General features: G+C 48.1%; 1 protein-coding gene across 1 annotated transcript; it reads left to right on the forward strand.

Annotated features, from left to right (window-relative positions):
• Nucleotides 1-436: 436 nt before the first annotated feature.
• Nucleotides 437-8999, forward strand: LOC140255354 (cytochrome P450 4B1-like). The gene is made up of 12 exons (XM_072342833.1): nucleotides 437-773; nucleotides 3631-3775; nucleotides 4431-4475; nucleotides 4792-4919; nucleotides 5620-5744; nucleotides 6069-6220; nucleotides 6674-6780; nucleotides 7168-7358; nucleotides 7640-7773; nucleotides 7865-7929; nucleotides 8286-8368; nucleotides 8524-8999. Exons 1-12 carry the CDS (start codon nucleotides 594-596, stop codon nucleotides 8690-8692), a joined length of 1524 nt encoding a protein of 507 aa, XP_072198934.1. The 5' UTR covers nucleotides 437-593; the 3' UTR covers nucleotides 8693-8999.
• The last annotated feature ends 3142 nt before the right edge of the window (nucleotides 9000-12141 follow it).

The following is a 12141-nucleotide window of genomic DNA, read 5'->3' on the forward strand; positions in this document are numbered from 1 at the left end:
CCAGCCCTGGTGCCTGTTGTTCGTCCCTCTGAAGCCCATTGCTGTGGGAACACCCAGCAATCGCTCAGCCTGTGGCTTTGGCCATTGCTTTATGTCTGCGACTTGCCCTGTGATGGGACTCGTCTGCCCCTTGCCAAGCTCACACACCTCCACATTTTGTCCCAACTGTCTATAAGCTACAGCTTAAAATTATAGCTCAGGTCATGTGGGGAGTCACACCACGAGAGCATCACTGGAGTGAAGCCTTGAAACTCCACATAGTATTTTTGCTAAATATCCACGTCGGGTCTCCTGAGAAGAAAATCGAACTAAGTGGGGCAATTAGGAACATATATACGCATAAAGGTGGCAGGGGGAAACCCGAGGCGGCTCCCCGGCAGCTCAGGGCTTTTCCCCTCCTCCCGCAGTGCCCAGCACCGCCCGCGCTCCTCCTCCCGTTCTGCCCGAGCCCCGGCGCCGGGCAGGGCTGGATGCTCCGATCGCAATAAGCGCTGCCGTGATTCGGCGGCCGCTCGGACCGCGGACCCGGCCCCTCCGCCCTATATCGGCCGACGGGGGAGATAAGAGCGCCGGTGCCCGCGGGTACCGCAAGGATGAAGGCGTCCTGGTTCGGCGTGGATGTGGCCCGGGTGCTGCACTTGGCCGCCGTCTTCTGCCTGACGTGCGTGCTGCTGAAGGCCATCCAGCTGTACCACCGGCGGCGGGAGCTGCTGCGGGCGATGTCTGCCTTCCCCGGGCACCCCACGCACTGGCTGCTCGGGCACGTTCAGGAGGTACGGCGGGGCGCTGCGGGAGGGGTTGACACGCGTGCGGGTGATGTGCGGGAGGACTCTTTTCTCCCCGTGCCTTTTCTCTGCTTGTGATAGTGTGTAGATGTGATGGGGAAAGATGCGATAGGTTGGCAAGGAGAGGAGACAGGATTTAAGGCTTTATGAGGTTGATTTGACCCCCCCCCCCGGCTAACTACATACATGTAGATAAGAAAGTCATGCTTGGAGTGTATGGCTCTACCTCAAGGTATGTATTTTTCCATGCAGATCAGTTTGGCTGTTGGTTGCTGGCAGCTTTGTGAGCTGGCCAGTGTGAAAGGCTTTTTAATTAAAGCAAAAATGGAAAAGCTTTTGAATTTGTGCTGGAAGCTCTCAAAGCCTCATCCAGCCTGGCCTTGAGCAGCCTGTTGTAGTGAATGCAACCCTGCCCTGATAGTCTTTGAGATCACTTCCACTGCAAGCCATGCTGTGATTCTAAAAGCATGCTGACCCCTCACCTGGGCTCTGCTGATTCCCTGCCCTAGCACATTAAATAACAACCAACCCAAAGAGCAAGGCAGAAAAACTGGTGGAAAAGCTCAGCTGGACAGGAGAGCCCTGAGTGAGCACATCTACGCTGCATTCTCTCTGTGTCTGACAGTACAAATGAGCTCTTGGCAATACAAGCACGAGGCCAGGTCGGGGTTTTGTTGCAGTGCCAGTTAGACTTTAAAAGTGCAATTAAACAGAGCGTGTTCTTCACATTCTCAGTTGTGCCAGATTAGACTGGGACGGAACTCTTTGGTGCAGATCACTCACACCCGTCATTGTTAGGTTGTTCTGAATTTACCTTTCACCTTGGTTACAAAGGTAACCTCCTATATTGGGCAGGCTTCTGTCATTGAAGGAGAGTTCTGTTAGTTTTACACAGTGCTGCTAAGTTTGCTAGAAGCCAGCAGTTGTAAGCTGGTGAGGAAGCTGTCAGTACCCTGCACACATGCTGAAAGCAACGTCTGTAGGTGCCTTGGTGGAGAAGGAGCTGACAGGATACCTGGCAGCTGTATTCAGGGGATCACTGCGAGCTCCTCTTTCCATCTAGCTCTGTCTCACTGCAGCACCATGGCTATTAAAACCCAGAGCATTGGTTCCTGGCCACCCTTCCTCATAGGCGCAGCTCCCGGGGAGCAGAGGGAGGTGGCCCAGGAGGGCTCAGTCCCTCAGCAGCATCTCGTGTGCATCTGGCCTGTTTCAGCATCCGGTGGAGGATGCCTATTTTTGACCAATAGTGCAGCTCAGTGCTCAGATTTCAGCTCCTGTGTTTCCTCTGCTTCATTTGTTATCAGTGTGTGGTCACTAAAAATCCCTTTAGGCACCTCTTCCCAGATGCTTTTAATGCTGGATCCATTCCAAAGCGTGCATTTCAATGTGAGATCACGCTATCACTTTTCTTTCCTAGAAGAGCTGGGGTTATACTTTCAAAACACCCAAGGGAGGAAGAAACATAAGTGCTGTTTTGTATTTTGTAGTTGTTGTTGCTATTGATTTTTTTACCCAAAACCTCATGCCTGAAGCTCTGGTTAAGAAGCAGGAGCTGTCAGTGGATGTTCCTCTCTGTCCTTGTTTGGTGACCACAATAGAGCTAGAGGTCACAGCCTTAGGTTTCTCCAAGGGAAGTTCAGGTTAGATATTAGGAAAAAAATCTCTTTTCAGAAAGAGAGGGGATGCAGTGGCACAGCTGCACAGGGAGGTTGGGGGGTCACTGTCCCTGGAGGTGTCCAAGAACCATGGGGATGTGGCACAGAGGGATATGGTCACTGGGCATGGTGGGGTTGAACTGAATAATCTCAGAGGTCTTTTCCAACCTCAGTGATTCTTCACTAACCTCTCCTTGCACACAAACTCATCTGCCTTACTTCTAGTGGCGTAGATCAAACTGGGTGCCAATGCCCTAAAGGTTCAATGACTGTTACTGGGACTTGAGCCATCTGGAAAAGCCAAACACAGCAAGGTTTATTGCCGCCCCAATTTCTTCCAGCATGTTTATGCTTTCTGTTATTGCGCCAACAGGAGGAAACACAGGCACCATGCCAAGTCCCCTCTCTGCTGACACTGTCTAAGATATAGACTGGTGGGGGGCTCGGCTGCTGCTGGACCCCCTGGGGCAACGTTGGGGCACAAACACCCGCTTGAGAAATGCCAGCCAAGCAAACAGCTGAACCAAGAGAAGTCAGCACTAAAGGAACTGAGCAAACATTCACTCAATTCAGTAAATAGGGTGACATTTCAGCTCATTTCTACACTGCTATCGAATTCATTGCTTTTCAGCAGCTACTGTTTCAGCCCTAGGTCACCAGAATCCTTCCTTCTGCATTGTCATAGCTGGACTACATCTATGCACGAGTTAGCAGCTTTGACAGAGCACTTTTTGTTTAAAGAAAATGCAGTTTGTACATGTGGACTTTTTGATTCTGCTTGTGACTCTGCACTAGCCCATCTAACCAGTTTGTTGCTTGTTGCCTGTATAATATACAATAAAGCCGGCTATAAAAGCAATAAAACTATAATTGCTTTCAAAGAGTGAACTGCCGATTACCACTGCTGTAAGTAATGGTGTCCATGAATTCAGCAACAAGCAGTGTGTACTTCTGCCCATAAAGGTGCTCTGATCAACTGATAAGGAATAATTGTTTTATACGATGGTTGAAAGTAATAAGCACTTCTGCTCCTCCTGCTCCTGCAAACCCAGGGCAGCCCCTTGCTGGTGATAGCTTGGTTTTGTAATGCAGGAAGACCTTGAGCTTTTGAAAACTGTGGCTAAGGAGATCTTGTATTTTCACCAAAGCCAACCATTCTGTTTCTTTTCCCTTCTCCACAACTACAGTTTCTCACAGAAGAACAACTGCTGGAAAAGGCAGAGGCCTGGGCACTGAAGTACCAATATGCCCACCCTGTCTGGTTCGGGGGTTTCTCAGCGTTCCTGGTGGTCTACAACCCTGAATATGCCAAAGCCCTTTTTGCCAGAGGAGGTAAGAGTCAATAGTTCAGCTGTGGAGCAGCAGCCACAGGCTGCAGCTTTCTCGTGCCAGGATGGCAATTTTCAACAAGGCAGGGTGCCACAACTAGGTTGTATATTACAGAAATCAACTTTGGGTTATCTTACAGAGAGAACTAGCTGCCATGTGCTCCAGGCATGCAACTGCATGGCCCACTGAGGGCTGCAAGTGACCAGGGGTCCCCAAAATCCACTAGCAGTTCTATCTTCCTCGAGTCCTCCTTTAAATGCTCCCTTCTCAGAGCCTGATCTCAGCAAGGAGAAGGCAGCTCAGGGCTTTGGTGTCAGTTCAGTCCCATTAAGCCATTGGTTTGGTGCATCCAGTGGGAAAGGTTCTCAACAGTGCATCTGAGAGGGTTAATCATTTACCCTGAAACATGCCCATTTGACTTTGGACTACCAATACTTTTGTTTACTCCAGTTTACTCTCTGTTTATACATCTTCTCACAGTTGGACCCAACAGTATTGATTTGCCATGAAATAGCGGTCGGTTCTGCAAGGATGCCACTAGTTCAGTTTCACACCCAATACCCCCAGGGTGAGCTTTCAGGTGCCAACCAGTAGAGTGATGCTGGTGAAATGTTTACTGTTTCATTCTCTTCCTTTTTTTCCCCTTTTCCTTTTACAGATCCCAAGGATAACCTCAGCTATAAGCACCTTGTCCCATGGATTGGTAGGTATTCCCAGGACTTTGCCTATAGGGAACTATCCTGAAGTTAGTTGAGAACACATTATAAATAAGCAGCATTGCACTTATTCCTTCCAAAAAACAAACAAATGTCCTGAAATTATTCTGCCTATTGGAAAAGGTGCTAAATAATGCTATTTTTTGTGATTTAAATTAAAGTTCAGATGCAGCCACTCGTACAAATGAGAATCACTTACACCTGGAGGTGACCACAACCTCTGGAAATGATCTACTGTGGCACATCTGGTTGTGTTGTGTCTGTAGAAACCATTCTGCTTGTTCACTGCTTGTATTTCCAAAGGGAATGGCTTGCTGATCCTACATGGACCCAAATGGCACCAACATCGGAAGCTCCTGACGCCAGGCTTTCATTATGACGTCTTGAAGCCTTACGTAGCCCTCATGGCAGAGTCTACCAATGTGATGCTGGTAGGGACAGTGTCTGCTCCTCTGTCCTATGTTATGATCCTGACTGTAAACATGTGATAAGGGTCCTCCTGCAGTGCCCTGGCTGATAGTACCTACAAAGATGAGCTATGACTTGGGCAAGGAGCTGGAAACCCGCTGTATCAGCCCATTCCACTAGGTGGCAATCTGTACCAAAGACAAAATTCCATCCACATAAGCACTGTTCCCCAGCCGGGTTTCATGCCATAAGAGCTCAGGTGCATCCATGCTCCGGTCTCTCTTCCCTTTCTTAGCTTTTGGGTCACCAATTCCTTATGGCCCCAGAAAGAAAGAGGATCCAAAGTAACTTTTCAGTAATTATGGTTTCTCGTAGGATACCCTATGGGAAGAATTGAGCAAGAGCTCCTGTATTTTATGCTGAGAGAACACAGTGGGACAGAAATCATGAGATGCAGGAAAAGCCTTGATTGAAAGATTGCATCCTAGGCTCCACAGTCATATATTCTGGAGAGATAAAGAAGAAAAAGACTGGGGGAAGCCTGGTGCCAGCACACAATGTTCTGGCTGCTGGTTCCCTTCTCCAGAGTTTTGACAGCAACTAAGAGATCCTCTCTACTTCTCTATTCCTTCAGGACACATCTCATATTAAGCACTTGCTTAATGGGAGGATGAGTGCAGAACTATCCTTTGCATTCTTATTTTTGTCTCCTTTGCCCACTAGGATAAGTGGGAAAAGCTGATCACAAATGGGAAACCAGTGGAGCTCTTTGAGCACGTCAGCTTGATGACTCTTGACAGCATCATGAAATGTGCCTTCAGCTACAACAGCAACTGCCAGACCGACAGGTCAGTGCCCAAGCCCTGGATAAAAGTTTGCAGCTCAGAGGGAATACAGGCAAACTGCTTGATAAAACACACCTGAATTTAGGCTTTGACCTAAATAAACCCGACTCAGACTGCAGGGTCTGTTGGGCAAGCACTTGCTCAGTAGTAGTGCAGCAGCCTTCTTACAGAAGGCTTACAGAATACTTCCTAATACCATTATCCCTTAATACTTGATTAGTCACTACTGATGAACCCCAGTGAAGCTGGGGACAGAGCAGACTCCAGGCTGGTACATAGTGCCCTCCCAGCATATGCAGCAGTGTGAATCCCATCCCTTCTTTCCAGCCAAAACACCTACATCCAGGCTGTCTATGACCTGTGCCGCATGGTGCACCAGCGACTCCGCATCTTCCCCTACCACAATGACTTCATTTACTGGCTCAGCCCCCATGGATATCAGTTCAGGAAGGTTTGCCAGCTCGCTCACGACCACACAGGTATGCACTGTCATTATCCTCTCCCAGAGTTCTCATATAGAGTGTCTGAAAGAGCCTTCAAGAAACAGACGTGGCCAAAGTGCTGTGTCTGCCACACCTGCTGCCTCCAGCCTCTGGCACAAAGAAAACAAACCGGAGCTGAGAATCAGGCATCCCCATAGGAGCCCCATATGTGTGTTACCCCCTTTGCCCCTATACTGTGATCCTGCAGACCAAGGGAGCTGTGGTGGATAAAGAACTTTGTGGAAAAGGATCTGTTATTGCAACAACAGCCACATGCATGTCACTTATTGTCATGCTCCTGAAAAAGTAGAATTACCTGCATGAAGAAATACACGTCAGTGCATTGGGAGCAGGGAGGAAGCCACCTCTTTGACCAGATTTGTGTTCAGGAAGTGATTTCCGGGCTCAGCATCTTCTGCCCTGCTGAGTCTTCAGTTCTTATTTACTCAGACAAAGTGATCCAGGAGCGAAAGGAGTCCCTTACAGATGAACGGGAGTTTGAGAAGATCAAAAAGAAGAGGCATTTGGACTTCTTGGACATTCTGCTCTGTGCCAAGGTGAGAAGTGAGGTGCATGGCTCGTCATGGCTGAGGAGGGCACATGCCATAGGGAGCAAAATTCAGTCTCTGTGGCAGTGCCACAAACTCACAGATGCCCCCAGGGAACATTGTTTTACATCAGCTGCAGGCATCACACCCAGTCCTACCCAGATGAGGAAGAATGGGGATGTCCCAGTGTTCAACCACTGAGATGCTGGCAATGTCTGGGGTGACAACTTGGAAAGGGATTTCATAGTCTTAATATCATGGGGAAAGGGCTTACAGGCAAAAGAAAAGTGGCCCTAAATTCAGTCTATGCAGAGATTTATCCAAGGCATCATCACCTCCCTTTGCAGTGTCCCCTCCTGGGCTAAATGGGGCCTCTGAAGCTGTATGTGTTACTAGGATGAGAATGGAGCTGGCCTGTCTGATGAAGACCTGCGTGCTGAAGTGGACACATTCATGTTCGAGGGGCATGACACCACAGCCAGTGGGCTCTCATGGGTCCTGTACTGCCTGGCATCACACCCTGAACATCAGGCCCGGTGCAGGGAGGAGATCCGGGACATTCTGGGCAGTCGGGACACCATTCAGTGGTAAGGCTGAGCATTTCCCCATTGCAGTCATTCCTAAATGAACAATGCCTTCAAGTCCTGAGAGCTGGAGTGCTAAGGGATTGCTTTTTTCCAGGTAGCTGCATGCACGTTATAGTCACGGCTTTTTGTGTTACACCATCATGCTGTCCTTAAGCTCACTGAATGGTTATTAATATTATAGGGGTGCTTAACGTGCAGAAACCCTTGCTCCCTCCATGCCCCATCCATCACAAGGGAGAAGCAGGAGGGCAGTTGCAGCTCAGCATCCTCTGTCTCTGCAGGGAAGACCTGGGGAAGATGACCTACAGCACCATGTGCATCAAGGAGAGCCTTCGCCTCTACCCCCCCGTGCCTGGTGTGTCCCGGCAGCTCAGCAAGCCCATCACCTTCCATGATGGTCGCACCCTGCCAGAAGGTCAGTGGATCCTGGATCTGCTCAACATCACAGCATTAAAATTGTGTGTCCGTGCCACTGAGCCCTTTTCTCCTCTTCAACTACTTTACAGGCACTGTCATTGCAATAAGCATTTATCTCATTCACCGAAATCCCTTAGTGTGGAAGGATCCTTTGGTAAGTTTTGGTGCTCAAACAGTGGCATTTGTGCTGCTTCTTCATTGGGTGTAGCAATGAAGTACTCCAAGAAGCTTCTTGTAGTAGCAGGCATGAACAGGATTTCACTTAGCTTATAGGTGAAGGATTAAATTGAATCCATCCACCACAGCTTCTTAGTTGTAATCATTGCTCTGCCTGACTTGTGCTGGCAGTGCTGCTCTGTGGAAGACAAGGGAGTCTGGCTTATGAGTTCCAGTCCACCTCAAAGTGCATCTTCTCTGCAGTGGATTTGTTCAGAAATTATGGGTACCAATCACAGTACCCTTGCTCCTTAAATAACTGCTTCTTTCTTGCTGTACATACTTCATTCCCAGGTGTTTGATCCGTTGAGGTTTTCTCCAGAGAACGTATCTGGCAGACACTCTCACGCCTTTCTGCCTTTTGCTGCTGGAATGAGGTAAAACACTGGGCATGGGAAGAACAGTGGGGCACAGAAATCTATGTCCTTGGGAATGGCTTAGCCCAATGGAGTACGTGCCAAGGGCTCCTCTCTCCAGCCCCCTCAGTTGTCCCCTGCTTGTGTCCCCTGGATGATTATTGTCTTCATGTCAGGAACTGCATTGGGCAGCAGTTTGCCATGATTGAGATGAAGGTGGCCCTGGCGCTGATCCTGCTCCGCTTCGAGTTGTCTCCTGACCTCACCAATCCCCCCCGGAAGATACCTCGGATCATCCTTCGCTCCAGCAATGGCATTCACTTGTACTTAAAGAAAATCTGTTGATGTTGGAAAATGGCCTGAGTGTCGGTGGGAGGGACCGAGCAGACCAGGATGAAATGTTTGCCTGGGATACAAGGTGCACAGCAGCTTGGGGTATGAGGATTCCTTGCTCCTGTGTGGCTGCCAGGAGCCAAACTTGTCCCTGTGGGCACCCCAGTGCCTGCAGGTCAGCTCAGGGCTGACCTTACCTCTCTTCTCTCACTCAATGCCTGATTGCACTCAATGCACTGGTTACAGCTTGGGCTTGGAACTTTTGCTCAAGCTGCAAAATAGGATGTGATTTTTGCATTAATAAACCATTGATTCCTGTAATAGCTGCTGTATTGAGTTTGGATTGCTAATGCTCACCAGCTCAGCCCCACCAGCCAACCCAGCATCTCATAGAATTATTAACGTTGGAAAAGATCATCCAGCCATCAACCCCACCCTGCCCTCTGACCATGTCCCTCAGTGCCACAGCTCTATGTTTTCTGAACACCTCCAGGGCTGGAGACCCCACCACCTCCCTGGGCAGCGCATCACCATTCTTTGCTCAAGTGATTAGGATACACAAAGTGCAAAACCAGATACAGGCATTGTGCAAAACCTCAAAGATGATGGCTGGCTGTACAGCAGCCTCTCCAAAAATGTGCTTAGAAGAAGTAGAGGACCATAACAGTGATGTGAATCAGTAATATCCTGCTCTTGTAATCAAAGCAAACACCAAACCTGGGTACGTAAATACAAACATTACTCCAAAACCTTCCCTTGCATCTCCTTTCACTGAATGAAATGAGCATCCTTCAGCTCTGTTGTGAGATCCAAGCATAAAGGCAGCTGCATTTACTGCAAAAAGTACCTTGCCAACACATTCTGAAGTGCAAAATGAGAAAAAATTTAGTCAAAATAACTGAAGCCACCAGAACCAAACAACGTACATCTCTGTATTGGATGGGGAGGAGACAGAACCAGGATAGCGAACCCAAATCGGCCAAAGGGATATTCTGTACCTTATAACATTGTGCTCAGCAGTAAAACTGAGGGAGCTGGCTGGGTAGAATGGCCAGTGTTAAGGGACTGCCTGATTCAGTCTTTTAGATGACTAATTTAACTAGCTCTCAAGAGATGGGCTCTGCTGAGCGCAGTAGGGCATGTATTCATTGGACTTCTCTCATTGCTTCAGCTGAGCAGCCCCATCTCTCACTAACCCACATCAGCCTGTTGGTGTCACCTTCTCACCAAGCACTGAGGGTGGCACGTTGTCCCCAGGGGATGTGGTCCCTGCACAGGACCCACGTGGCTCTCAGTGCAAACCTGATATCAGGTGCTACCAGCAACCCCCATGCAAACCCCACTGGGATTTTACACTGGGAGCAGCCTGTAAATTAAATAAGTATTGCAGCATAGTTTTAAGGCAGCCGTATTAAATGCTTCCAGACATAAATTCACCCCGGAGATGTGTGTGGTCAGATGGGATCCAGGCAGCTCATATTACTCTGTGACACTTGCTGGGCTCTTTCCATCATATCCTTATATATCATGTGTTAGGAAGCCTGAAACATTATTTCTGTTGGCAAAACAACTACATTTAATCTCTCAACACTAAACACTACAGGAATAAACATAGATAGCTTGAGCTCTTCTTCCTACCTGAATAAACACAGACACACCCAGGGAAGCAGCTGCAGCAATGTCAAGTTCAGGGGCAAAACACCAGTTTGCCACCTAAATTTCACCTGTTTGGCAGAGCAGTCCTTCTGCAATGGATGCTAACAGCATGCACCAACTCATTGCTTCTCTTGAGGTGTCTAAATTAAGTGGGAAGACTCCCAAAACCCAAGAGCAACTTTCATAGCTTGAAATCCCCATAAATGAGGGTTTAGTCACTCTATCTTTCCTATCAGCCCAAGGTTCTATGCTCACTTGACCTTCAAGACAACCCAAGTATCTTTAACTCCATACTCAGCAGTTGATACTAGTTATTTAATAACTACTCAGGAACCAGATGGGTGAAAATCCACCCTGCTCAGTTAGCCATGATCAAACACATTTTCCAGGGACTTTGTCCCAGTGAGAATTTCTAGGGGATTATAAAGTTTAGTCTGACTCCATGCCAGTGATTCCCCAGACAGGTCCCTCCACCTGTGAGTCTTGGGTGATTTCTCTACTATTTTATAGGGGATTGCGGGTCCAGATCAGTCACTCTGGTTATGGGGTAGGTTTCATAGGACACCCCAAAACAGCTCCATTGGTACCTGCCAATGGCTCAGCCCCCATCTCTCTCTTTGTCCCTTGCATAACCCTGGCAAGACACCCAACTTCTATGCCCGTGCTACAGGTCCTCAGCACAAATGACCCACAGAAGCCATCTTACTGCCCTCATGTCCTCAGCCCCTCCCCTTCTCTCTGCCATCCATAGCATGCATAAAACTAAAGGAGAGGCTAAATGTTGATGGGCTGTTTCCTAGGGGGGTTCTGAACAAGACTGAAAGCTTTTTTAGAACTAGGTGAGAGGTAAAAACACCTGGAGGAGAGAGTCCATGATGCACTGGAGGTTGGGAACGGGGTGTCCTGTAGCATGAACCATTAGAACTTCATGGTTAACCCCAAAAATCACAACAGATCTGTCCAAATCCTCTCTGTGATTTCATCTGGTTTCCCAAGCAGCTTACCAATCAGCCCACAATGCCTCCTCTCCTAATTACCTATTAATCACAACACTGAAGATGATGGAGGAGCAGACTTAGAGCAGCTCATAAATGTGACATCTTTCAGGTCAAAGCAAAAGTGCCCTCCAGAAACCCTTACAGGTTTATCCTGTAAGCCCTCATAGGGGATGGATAGCTCAGAGACTGCAGTATAAATGAAACAGCTCCTACCAAGGGCACTCATTGCAATCATTAACAAACAGCTCACAAGCCAGCTGAGGGAAAAGTCACCCTGTTTACTAACCTTCAGACATTGTCATGGAGTCAAGTACTACCTGGAGAGTGGGCCTTGTGGGATATTTTCTTACAAACTTTCTGCCTCAAAGGTTTAAACATTCTGATTAGGGCTGTGTGTGTTCAATAAAGTGATTCTACCAGCAGAAAACACTGGTTTCAATTGGCTGTGGTCTAAGCTAAACTAAATGATAAAGGAAAGCGTCTATCCATCTGAAGACTCTTGTTTTGGAGATATGTTAAGTCAAAGAGAAACACCCACACAACTCAGGACCCTCAGTGCTTTAGCACATTGGACTGACAGGTCCAGTAACTGATGACCCATTTAATCCTCATAACATCCAAACACCCAAATGGGAAGTTATTTCAGCCCATCTGGGATCCCTATCTTTGCAGTACACCTAGAAATCAGCCAAAAGTAGCAAATTTTTATCCCAAGCCCTCCTCCAACCCTGCAGGCAGGGAAAAGAAGATTCACCAGGACCACAGAGCAAATACCATCATATTATCACCCCTTCCCATCAGGTTACA

The sequence above is a fragment of the Excalfactoria chinensis genome, chromosome 8, assembly GCF_039878825.1.
Source record: "Excalfactoria chinensis isolate bCotChi1 chromosome 8, bCotChi1.hap2, whole genome shotgun sequence".
Taxonomy (NCBI): domain Eukaryota; kingdom Metazoa; phylum Chordata; class Aves; order Galliformes; family Phasianidae; genus Excalfactoria; species Excalfactoria chinensis.